The sequence below is a fragment of the Gallinula chloropus genome (genome assembly GCF_964237585.1).
Source record: "Gallinula chloropus genome assembly, chromosome: Z".
Taxonomy (NCBI): Eukaryota; Metazoa; Chordata; class Aves; order Gruiformes; family Rallidae; genus Gallinula; species Gallinula chloropus.
In genome coordinates, this window is record NC_140089.1 from 56,494,420 (window position 1) to 56,507,250 (window position 12,831).

A 12,831-nucleotide genomic window follows, 5' to 3' on the forward strand; every position below is an offset into this window, starting at 1 on the left:
GCTTTAGCCCCGTAGACAAGCGGTGCCAGCAGCCTGGGTGCTGGCAAAGATCCGAGGGCCCCACAGGGGGTTCAGGAAGCCGTGGCGTGACCATGGGGGACAAGTGGAAACCCTCCAGTGAATCCCATAAGGCTTGCCCATGCTACCTTCAAGAGCCAAGGGCCACTTACCAGCAGGTATCCCATGTGCCCTGCACAGGCCAGCACAAGGACAGCAAAATGAGGAAGGAGAGCAGTTTCATGTCTGTCAGGAGGAGCAGCAGGAGAACGTGGTAGCTGCAAGAAGCAAGCAGAGCTTGTTACCCACAGCGCAGCAGCTGACAGAGTGCTCACAGTACTCCCGTTGCCTGGGGTGCCCTTGGCCGCAGGGCTGATGTCACAGATCCACTGGTTCCAGGTGCTAGGCACAGCCTATGGGGCGAGGGGAGGGGCAGCATGGGGGCGTTCCAAGCTGAAGAGAGGACAGAAGTGGTGCTTGGACACCCCTGGGGTTACCCATAAAGATAAATTTTCATGGGGACAGAAATGTGTTTGGGTCAGTGCTTTGACACTCTTTAGTTTAGGGGTAAACGTACTGACCTGCTTTGCTAACAGCTCTGCTTTTGAAGAAGGGCGGAAGGAAGGACTGATAAGAAGCCTGCTCTGCTCAATTGCTAACGTGCTCACACAGACACCTCACTGGTGATGCCATTTTGTTGGCATTAGATGACACTCAAACACATCTGGGAAGTAAGCTAAAGAAAGGAAAATGAGCCTTTGGACGGGTAAGAGTGCTTACTGCACCTCCTAGGTGCACTTGCTTAGTGCATTACTTGAGCTACAAGACCTCCTTCTGAACCTAAGCAAGAGTGAGGATTCTTATCTATCTAAACATTTGTGAGTCATGGAATCAGATTGATGACAACAATTCAATAATTAAAGCTGTACTTCCTTTTCTGAGGGAGTACTTTGAGGTTATTTTTTCCTTGGTTAACTTCTTGGAATATTTCTTCTTCTTTAACAAGAATTAAAATCAGCGGCTCAAGTGCCATGTACTGCAGAATGAAGACTCCCAAGGGAGAACTGCTTTTCTACAAAGGCCTGAAGATTTTTAGGCAATGCATGACTCAAAAATATTTTTGATCCTCATTTTATAAACTAAGAAATTCAAGTGTAGCTACTACCAGTAAGAGCTGACATCATAAATTAAATCTTAAATCCTAAGTCTTAATCCAACTTTAATAAGAAAACAGAAAACTCGCCTGCTGAACATATTGCAAAGGCACTGGTGTTGCTTGGGTAAAAGCTTCCAGATGAATTCCATGAATTGGATCCTCGATAATCAGACATCCAATGTCAAACCACCTGCAATTACAGCCAAGTTAGAGTCTGTTGAAAAGAAACATGTTAGCCCTTGAATGATGACCGTTTTACAACCTCTAGTACAACTGTAGTTAAAAATGTAACAATGACTTACATCAAGGCATCCCAGCATTTTTCAAATCAAATTTGCATGTATCAGTTCATGTATATACGAAAAACTGTAGTGCCTGTGTTCCCATCTAAAGAATTCTATGGTTCCTGTTGTTTCATGTATTTTATATGTGTCTACATATAAATGACATTTTTTTCTTTAAAGCACTGGAAGCAAGACCCTTTGAGTCAATGAGAAACAGCCCTCTCCCCACCTCAGGGATATATTTCAAGTTCTCACTTGTCAGGAAGCAATTCCTCAATGAAGTTTTCTACCGATACAGCAGGCTGTTTTTCATGGATTACTCCAGTCCGGCGCAAGCTGTCTATTCTTTCTTGGGCTCCCTACATGGGAACATGATCTGTTAGACAACATTCTCTTTCAATCACATCATACAACACTCAGAGATGAGTGCAAAAAACCCCTCTGGAGCAGAATTTTCAAGTTAAACAGAAAACAGCGATTTTGAAAAATTACTCTTTTTATCAACAGTAGAAAAACAAGAAACAAAAGTCATGAAAAAGCACCATAGCCTTTCCCAAACAGGAATCTCAAACAGTAACACAAGCTATGATAAAACTCACTGAAGTATCAGAATATATCCTGTTACTCACATCAACATTTTTGCATCTTAAGATCTGTTGTGCTTTGATCCTTTCAGAGCTTTGGACCAACTCTGTCCAGTGAAGAGACCCTCTCTGTTCTGGTACCTATCCAGCTAAGGAATCATTTACTCCAACCCTGTTCTCACTCTGAGTTGCCATACAAACACTATTACCACTACGCTGCAGTAGCTAATCAGGTAAAGCAACATGTCTATTTTTCTCCTTTACCTCCATATAAAATTGTTTCAGCTAATACATTGTTATGAGGATAAGCTTCACTCCGCTGTGAATGCTGCCACAGCAGTTAGGAGAAAATACCTCCTTTTTATGGAGGAAATGGTTTGCTTACATTGAAGAAACAGAATACAAAATCGTTGGTGTCACTGGGTTTAGGTATTGGCCAAGGAGATGGTTCCACCTAGATACAAGGAACAACTGTGTATTTTTAAAAGGTGGTGAAACAACCCTTGCTAACTCTTCTTCTGGGCCAGCACAGCTGTTTGAAAAGCTGCACAATGAATTCCTACATACTAAATGTAAGAATGGAGCTGTTCAGGAAGATCCTTGGCAAGTGTTGATCAACCTGTCTTTCACCTACAGAATTAGTTGGGAGACAACCCAGTCTCAAAGGCTCTCTTAACTTCTGATTACATTTTTCCTATTCAATTTCTCATGTTTAGTTTTCATCCCAAAGTACTGTGCTAGTGACAGACTAAGAACAAATGTCTGATACACTTTCAAGCTACAGTCATATCACAATGCATGCCAGATGTGATGGCAATCAACTGCTTTAGAAGAAAATGGACATAAATGTTCTTCACTGCTGTGACCGCGTTTGCACAAGAACCCCAAAGGCTATTCCAACAAGCAGCTTCAGAATGATCTAACGGAACAGGCGGCAAGTTACACCAAAAACAAGAAAAGGAGAAGTCTCCCAATGCCACAGACTGACATTCCCCTTAGGGAAAATCAGATTTTTCTGGGTCAATGCCCCATCCCTGGAAGTGCTTAAGGTCAGGCTCGATGTGGCTTTGAGCAGTGTGGTCTAGTGCAGAGAGTTTCAGCCCCCTCTACTGAGGACAATTTGTAAGGTCATTTCCAAACCAAACCACTCTCTCATCCTACGTTTCCATTGCCCTTCTCTGTGCTGGAGGTACTTTAGTACTTACTTTTAAACCTGCAGCGTAGCCCACAGGTTGGGGTGCGATGTTAGACTGCGCAGCCTCTCCAGTAACAACGGCCATTCCAAAGACTTCTTGAAAGGCATCTCGAATGGCTGCAACTTTCACCTCTTTGGTAGAAGTAACCACTATGTCCAGTTCTCTCCCAGTTTCTGTAAAACACAGGTGTGTGTATATATATAGAGAGAGATGTATATCTATGAGCGTGTACTATTCTTCATTCCCATTACAAGCCAGTTTAAATACATTCTACATCTTAAGACTATGCTTCAGTTGGTTTTCTCTTTCTCACACGTTGCACAAAAGTTCTTTCCTGAAGCAGAAGTCACTTAATTTAGCTAGTCACCTAACTTTTACTTCCTAAGTGATTCATCAATGAAAAAAGGACAACAGGAACTGAGGCGTATTCTGCACCTGAAACAAAGCATAGTGCTCATTTAAGATGACAACTCATGGATTTAGAAGAATAATCCTGACATTCACCTCCTGCTGCTTCTGCTGAAGACAGAATATTGAACTAGATGAACCACTGGGCTAGAATCTCTCTTTTAGGGGGAAAGACTGACAGAGATAGGCACGTTCAGCCTGCAGAAGATAAAGCCAGAGGGATCTCACTGATTTGTACACATATCTGAAGGGAGCCTGCAAAGAGGAAGAAGCCAGACTCTTTTTGGTGGTGCCCATGGACAGGAGCAGAAGCAATGGGCACAAACTGAAACAAAGGAGGTTCCATACAAACATCTGAAGGATCTTTTTAACCATGAAGGTAACCAAGCATTGGCACAGGTTGTCCAGAACCACGAGGAAGTCTCCATCCTCAAACATACTCAGAAGCTGCCTGGATGCACTCAAGAGAATCAAAGAATGGTAGGGAATGGAAGAGAACCTTCTGCGTTCCAGTTTGTGCCCATTACCCCGTGTCCTGTCACTGAAAAGAGTCTGGCCCCATTCTCCCTTCAGATATTTAGGAGTATTGACCAGATCCCCCCTTAAGTCTTCCCCAGACTACCGAGACCAAGCTGATTCACCCTTTCCCCCTATGAGAGATGATCCCGTTTTATTCCACATATTGCCCACTGCTTTAGTACAATGGTGCAGCAATGTGGTCAGCTGGATCACACCACAGGTCCAATTGAGTGACAGCTCAGAAAAACAAAGCGCACAAAGGTGTTAATGCTTTCTTCTCTGCCTCATCAGTTTCCTGACCAGCTTCACCTACATGCAAAGAGCAGCACTAGCACAACTAAGAAGGAGGACTGCTCACCAGACTGCTGCAACAAAAGCAAAAAGCAAAAAGCAAAACAAACCAAACAAACAAAACACAGCAAGGAAAAAACACCTAAACCAGCCAAACAAAAACCCAACCCATAAAACCTGTCCAGTACTCTGACAAATTGTAGAAATCTCAGCTCAGTTAGACGTGACATGAATGTACTTTAGTAAAACACAAAATTGTGACTACCACAATGCTGCTCCTTCCTATTCATTTTAAAGCTCTAACTGAGATACTATGCTTTTCATTCCAGGCTCAATGCTCAGCAATACTTCACAGAATCACAGAATCATACGACTGGAAGAGACCTTTGTAGATCATCAACCCTTTCAGTAAACATTTCTTTCTAATATCCAATCTAAACCTCTGCTGGCGCAGCTTTGTGCCATTTCCCCTTCTCCTATCTCCTCTCACCTGGCTGAAGAGACCATTGCCCACCTCCCCACAACCTCCCCTCTGGTAGTTGAGACTTTATTAGACTGTTTTAGCCTTTTCAATGTTCTTCCCAAGTGTTTCAGGAACTGCTTCAAGTTTGCTGAGCTTCCTAAAATAGTATAAATACTGTTGGGCTAGAAAAGCAGAACAGCTGAAAGTCAGAAGAAAGCCTCAAAAGCGATGTAAACACTGTTGTGAGCACGCTTACCTTTCGGCTTGTCGACCCTCAGTGCGATACCTTACACACCGGGATTTAATCACCAGATCCAACAGAACACATACAGCATATTTTAAACTCAATTCCATATCACTCCCTCAAACAGAGAAACAGGGAGGGAAAAAAGTATGTGACTTCCAGATTACAGACAAGGACTTGTCACCGTTTTGTTCTCTGTAACTTGCTCATCTCTCACAACCTGAACTGAAGGGTATTACTATGCTACTACCTAAACTACAGCAGAATACACAAGTAAATGAACCTTAAGACGCACATAAAAAAATCAGCCTGCAGAGTGAGAGTCTCACTGGACAACGCACCTGAGAAATCACCACGTAACTGTGACAGAATTAACACACTCTCCAGATAAACTTCAAGTGCTGTTACATTAATCTAACATTCTATGCATTACTTAATGGTTTGTCACAAATACTTACTGATATATGGAACCATGCCAGGGTCCAGCGGTGTAATCATGGTCTCCACTGAATGTTTGGGTTTATCAAGAACAGACTTCACCGTGGGATTCTCAGCTACACCCTAAACATAAGCAAACAGACTTCCATATTATTTTCTCGTTTTTCCCCAAGAAACTCACAATAGCACAGTTAAAAACCAACCAAACAAAACCCAAGTATTAAGCTGCTTCGTGGTCTTCTTACCACATTTACACTTTGTAATGCCTGGTGCATCTCATTCCCCAGCACAAATGCTGCAAGACGTGACTAGGAGTGCGTGACTTTCCGGATACAGCAAAGGCCAAATATCATCACCGCCATCCTCTCACGCACCAATGCAGAAACAGGCCTGCCAGTGATGGTGGGCAACACACTTGATTTCCTCCTATTCTGGGACGGGAAGTCTTGAACATTTAACAAATGCTAATTACAGCTATCATCAGACTCGGTAGCTAGACTCAAACTGTGACAACTCCAACTGAAGAGCCTCTTTTTTATGACCTTACAGACAAGAGGACCTATTTTTGAATGGCCCATTACTAACAAATATTTTTACAGCTGAAATTGAGCTGAAATTCCTCAATTTATAAGTAGATTCTAAACAACGCTGAAAAAACGCTCTATCTTCTCCAGCCAAATCCCAGGTGGAGCTGCTGACAGACCTAAAAGTTCATTAAATGTAAGCACAAACACTGACAGGGTCTTGCTGGCCTATTATCTACCTTGAGGGACATCTGAAAGAATGGTGTTGGATTTCTGAAGAACAGCAGAGCAAAAAAGGTAGTTCAATCGATTTCAAGAGCAGAAACAGAGATAACTGCAGCACTGCCGTGTATGCACTTCAACAGAGAATCCAGCTTGCATTTCTGCAACAACTGACAGTTAAGCCTCACAGATTCTGTCTGATGTTTAAAAACCTGACTCTGACGTGTGCTTCCACACATCCAACACTTGACAGCTTCAGTACAACTAATGATTCCTCATTCTTCCACCTAGGAAATTCTCAGAGGTCATGGAAAACACAGAGCACGTACAACATTTAATACTCCAATCAAAGAATCTACATTTGGGTTGAAGTCAATCATACACATTCTCCAGAAACAGACATAGGTCACTTGCTGGATCCTACTGGTATACAGGCAACAATAACGTGGATGAGATTGGCTTTTCAACTAATTCACTACTGCCCTTTCAAACGGGCTACAAAATCATGTCACAAGGAAAACCTTCTCTTCTGGAACATTACCTTCTATCGCAAAAAAGCAAGAGGAATATGGTGACTGGAAGACATTTTCACTTGAAGACCAAAGAAGCTGTCTTTTTATGATTATAAGACACGTGCCCTAGAAAAAAGCAGCACGACAACTCTGCTCTCACCATACTGATCGACGATTAATCTTGCTCTTTAAGACTGTAGCACTGTCAAGATGACTGGAGTAAGGGAGGGCTCCCTCTGCCACGTCACACACAACTCATTCTTCCAGATTTTCTTCTTCAAAAGGCCTTGAAAGCCCCTCCAAAAGTCTCCAGTCCCACTGGGACGTCAATCTTGATTCTTCCTTCCGATTTACAGTACAGATAGTCGTGTTGCTCCTGAAGACAGCTCAGAGCTCACACACAGTCCCTGCATCTTTCTGCCACAGCCTTCACAACACTACTCAGATGTAGCATGTCACAGCTCCAAAAAGGTTACAGGCTCATGAGATGCTGTCAGTTGTTGCGGCTTATTTCCTCTCTACGATTAGATCGCACCACAAGGATTATCTGTTCTGCATTATACACTCCGTGCCCTCTAGCGGAATAGAAAAAATCCTACCAAATACCACAGACACCTCTTAAGAAACCCCTCCTCAGTGGAAGAAACACTTATTTCCCTCTCCCTGAGGAGACTTGTTTGGTTTAGAACAGGCAGGACTTGCATTCCCTAAAAAAACAATTCAGTTCATTAGGAAATGATAAAAAAACCCAGGATGTGCAAAGAATCAAAGAGGTTCTGACATTTCCCATGATTTAAGAGCATGTGACAAAACCTCTAAGGTAGAAGGATCTCCCTGTCACGAGCACCAAGATGCCTGCATTTATGTAGTCATTCCTCTTCTGGAAAGGAAAGCAGCACAGTTTCAGCAAAAAACAGCCACCTTGCAACTGAGCACAGAGGAAAGACAGGACCTAGAGCAACATGCCCTTAAAAGTTGTATCTTGTTAGAGACAACAAAAAATGGTAGTTCCTCCTGAAAGGTAACATACAAAACCACAGAGCTTTATAAACCCCCACAGCCCTCCAGCAGGTGTTCCACCTTGGGCAGTAGCTACTCTGGGGTCTTCAAGCTCCTCAGGAAAAGTGATTGCAGAACCAGTTCCAGGAGCCAAAGGGGAAGAGAAAGTTGCTTGCTGAGTAATAGGATCTGTGAAGACACCTAGGAAGAGGGAAAAACAAGACACAAGTACTGCGTTTCATTTCTTATGCCGTAGCAACATGCAATTGTTTTACAGGAAAATGAACAGGAAGAATAGAATAATACTGGGCTGATTCCTTTCATTTCTTGAAGGCCCCAGAACAATCCTGCTTGTTAGAGTTTAGCAGAGGCAACTACTGTGAATGAGTTCAACAATATCTGCTCATAGAACCGAGCCTACCTGCACCTGATGTGTAAAATTAAACAAAGACATGTTAGCTTAAGAGTGGTGCTTTTTATTGTCTTCAAATTTCCATAGGTCTTTCTGGACAGACTGCTTATAAGACATGTCACAAACAATGGTTAAAGCCTGACTCAACTGCAGCTGAAGAGCTAAGTTTCCATTAGGCTAGTAGAAAATCACCTCAGTTCAGCAACTACAGCACTCGCTTGCATGGCAGGCAAGTATTTTTCACTGTCCTGATGCAATTTAGTAGCCAGAAGCAAGAAAAGAGAAGCTACTCTCATGTGACGGACGACTTCTTACAGATAGCGAGCTTCTCAGAACAAAAACTTGCCCATTAGGAGATTACAGCCTGAGATACCTTACCATTCCGTGGAAATACAATGGCTAAAATTGCCTCTGAGCTGAACAGCAGCAACACAGAAATAAATGGTCAGCTGGGCTTTCCTGGGCACATTTTAAAATACTGCTCTCAAACACTTTTCTGTGAGCCTGAGTGCTAGCAGAACTCTATGGAAGAGGACTCTTGTCCTACACCGTGATCGTACTTCAAAGGCCATTCTCCATTCCTCCGAGCGCAGCTACTCAGTAATTAAGTGTCACAAGAATACTAAAGAAGCTGAACTTGTGGGACTCTAGCAGACTGCTGAAGTAGCCACCCAGGAGACCCCTCATCCTGTCTCACAAGCACAAAGGTCTATATACAAAAGGTTACCTGTGACGGGAGGTGCAGAGAATGATGGCATCAGTGGGCTCTGTGGTGCTCGACCAGCGTGGCCTCTGGTGATATCATATGTTGAAGACATGGAAAATCCTGAAATCGGGGGACCAGCAGGAGGTGCAGGAAGACCAGAGCCAGCAGTAGAGCTTAATGAAGGAGCTGTAGAGAACTGCGACACAGAGGTACTAAAAGACGAAGGGGCAACTGGAGGTCGGGCTGGAGTTAGAGGTGGCGCCATAGTAGAAACTGTTGCAGATGGCACAAGTGGAAAAGAAGATGAAGTCATCATAGGAGGAGGAAGTGGAGATGCTCCAGCTGCCAGAGGTGCTGAGCACTCAGGAGAAGATGACAGGCTTGGTGTAGCAAGGGGACTGGACAAAGCTAGGGGAAAAAAAGACAAATGGAATTTTAGAAACACCGAGCCTTCATCTCAGAGATTCAGGTATGTAATTGTTCAGCTAGTTTACAAGTAAGTTTTGACCAAGTCTGCTTTTCTCCTTTCAATGGAAAAAAGTTTAGTACTGCTTGAGTTTGCAACCACCACCAATTGCCCTCAATTTCTGGAGATAGTAGCCTGGAATCTCTTTTCTTCTCTGACCCTATTTATCACAGCTAAAAAGACGAGTCAACATTTGACCACCCATTTTGTAGCAGATGAAGTGGGCCTCAGAAATTTCCAGCTAGCACGCTGAGCCCCAGGCAGCCCTCTCTTCCCTGGCACCCAGCTACCCAGGCTCCTAAACGCTCTGCTTTCTGTGTTTCAGTCTGGCCCCCAGCTGATCCTTGGATAAGCCAATTTTGTTCTCTAAACCAAATTTAGACAGAAAATTAAGCCAGAGAAACAGAAAACACTGGTTTTTACAGCACTAAGCTGTTGGATCAGCTCAGATGTGAAACTGCACTCAGCCTAAACATTGATGACAGTCAAGTGACGTGCCAAGTTACCGTAAGGAGGTCGTTTCCAAACTTTATCACGCACACCAGTCAATAAAAAACAGAACATGCACACCCCCAACATAGCTACAAAATACTTACATGGGCCACTGTCCTAGTATATTCCATAGATTTTAAAACATACAGAACAGAAATATTAAAAGGATGAGATAAAGATCAAGAAACTCTTCTGCTCCCACTGAAAATTAGTATTTGAATAGTATATTCATAAAACAATATGTTATGTTATTAATGGTTAGCACACTATAGAATACCATTAATAATATTGTAGTGTGAGCAATGTTACTACAGAAGCCTCATTAATTTTACATCAGCAATTTGGAGGTCTGGTTCTATATTCCGATTATGGCTTTAATGGTTGTCACACCTGGAAAAAATGCCTTACAAAGACACACAGACCCAAATGAAAAGGTGTTGCTGGATGTGCTTACAAAACCATGCTATTTGTTTTCGTCTCCCAGCCATCAAGTATATGAAGGCTTATCTTGAAATTCAGCTAGCAAATGTTCATCTTCCTTGATGTCATTCAATTCTTCTGGAAAAATCATCAGAAGGTGTTGCACTTTGGTATTCCTAACAAATGGGCTCAAAATCCACCAAAGCTAATTCATCTGGAAGATTTTTACATAGCTCAGGAAATTCTCTTTGCCAATTTACATATACAGAGTGGAAAGGGTTTTTTGTGTGACACTTGCAATGATTTTGGCAACAGGAATGCATTGACAACGTAAACACTTTCAAATAACAATTTTCTCAAACGCATGACTTTCTTACAAAGAAGTAGGTAACTCCTTCTTAAAACACCACCTTTATCTTGAAGGGATAAACCACCTTTATCTTGAAGGGACAAACTGTAAGTGTGTTTTGGGGTTTTTTTAAATAACTACTGGGTAGCACACTGCTGATGGCCACTTGTCATCACAGAAAATGTCAGCGAGTCTGCAAGTCTGTTTTGGTACAAGAAGAAAGCTGAAGCCATATTTAAATCCCTTGCCACAAGACAACCAGCAAACCTCTGTGCGATGCACAAAAGTTTCACGGTCACTTCCTCTACCATTACAAGGTGCAGCTAAAAACAACCCCTACTATTTAAAGAGAACTTCTATAAAGTTAACCACACTGCTGGCATCCTGTAGCCCTTTGTGCACCAGCTCCACTTTCACTGCTGCAGTAACTTGCCTATGAATGAGGCGGTCAATAAATGTCATGGGTGGAAATAGATCGGTAACCTTATTCGAGAATCCATTTTTAGCCTAGTCAAAGCAATCACTCCATCAATGGTTACTCTGAGGCAGTCTTAATAAAAACATGGCTTTTATTAAAGAAATCATTCACTGTTGAGGATGCAGCTTCTCCAGCACAGCCCTCCTTCAGCATTTGACAATAAAGTTGTTCTTTCTGTATTTCATTACTGAAACAGAATTTAGCAAAAACCATAAGCAGAAACACGTTAGGAACATCTGCACAGCAAACCTTCCATACTGTGATCTGTTCTCATGCTTGTTTCTTATAATCATCAGCAATGTTTTCTATGTCTCCTTCCAACAGAATTTCCTGACAAATCCATTTGTCAACATATTGTTTGCATTTAATATTACAGACATTTTTACCACGTCTCTGGTGGTTTCTGAAATATATGCCAAGAAGTATCTTCAATATGAGTAAAGCTTGATTTTTCTTCTTTTTTTAGATAAAACTATTATAAAGGAATGCTCTGGTATTTTCTTCCTGCACCCAATGGATCGCCCAGCACATCCTCCTGGGGCTAAGAGCGCTCCACTCGGGAGTCCACGGCACTAGTGTGACTCAAGGTAATGTTACCAGATGTGTCAGAAAACTGAGCATTCGGTAGTCAAGCACATGGGGTTCAGACTCTGGAAAAATCAGATTCAGTGCTCTGATTACCACCCACAATAGTAAAATCCAAGTGATCGTCCACGTTTCTCACTATCCCCCACAAGACTGTAGACTTGTTTGAACTCCCTTCTGTGCTGCTCATCTCACTGTGCACTGTACTGGCCAGTATTCCCTGTCCCCACGTCCTTAAAAACCCTAAGTGCATCCACATGACTTCATCAAAAAGTTTCAAGAATAATAAAAACATTTACACTACTCTCTGTCAGATGTATGCCATACTGCCATGAGAAAGAAACAAATTCTTCCCATCAGCCTGGAGAAGAGCTCTCTAGGTTGATCCCAACACCTCTGGATGAACTGCTGTGCTTTAAAAAGACATGAATAAATATCACTGAGTTTCTGAGGAAGTTTCTGTACCTAATGACCTACCTGTAGCAGCAGTGGTAGCAGCTGTAGTCTCCCCTGCTGTGTTTGGTGGGGGCGTACCGGGTGGAGTTGTCTCTATTCCACTCTCTTCCACCATTTTCCTTCAGCTACAGAAAGCTGTAAGACAAAAAGAAAGGAAAATAAAGAAAAAGCTTATCTTGAGAAATAGGGATAGTGTTTGCTGCAATACTGAGCTGTAGTAACTCCAAGGACCTGTTCTTTTCAGAGCTGATGCATGACAGGATGCAAAAGGTGGCAAGAAGCGAGACAGAGAACGAAGTCTCCCCCCTCTGCCCGTAAAGAACCACAACTACCCCTGAAGTTGGAGCCCTCTCCAGCTTAAGCACTGCCACAGATGCTCCCGACCCACCATCAAACTGACTGCAAGCACTTTCTCCAACACCAGGCATAGTGGCAGAGCTTGCAAGGGCCTAGGGCTCCAGACTCCGTGACCTGAACTCTATGACCCTGTCTGCTTAAAGGAGAAGCTAAAGAAACCTCCAGACACGCCACAAGAAACCAGGGAAATTTACTTCCAACCTACCTAGAAGTACAATGACATTCATTTACACTGAACAAGTTCTCCACTGCACACAATTCCTGTAAAATCCA

At 42.8% G+C, this 12,831-nt stretch overlaps 1 protein-coding gene across 1 annotated transcript; it reads right to left on the bottom strand.

The window, feature by feature from the left end:
* Nucleotides 1-3: 3 nt before the first annotated feature.
* LOC311203696 (protein PRRC1-like) lies at nt 4-12,316 on the bottom strand (the record flags this gene model as incomplete). The annotated part of the gene is made up of 9 exons (XM_084278452.1): nt 4-146; nt 338-410; nt 1,241-1,343; nt 1,693-1,796; nt 3,227-3,390; nt 5,601-5,703; nt 7,881-8,038; nt 8,977-9,363; nt 12,223-12,316. 9 exons carry the CDS (start codon nt 12,314-12,316, stop codon nt 4-6), a joined length of 1,329 nt encoding a protein of 442 aa, XP_084134578.1.
* Between the last annotated feature and the right edge of the window lie 515 nt (nt 12,317-12,831).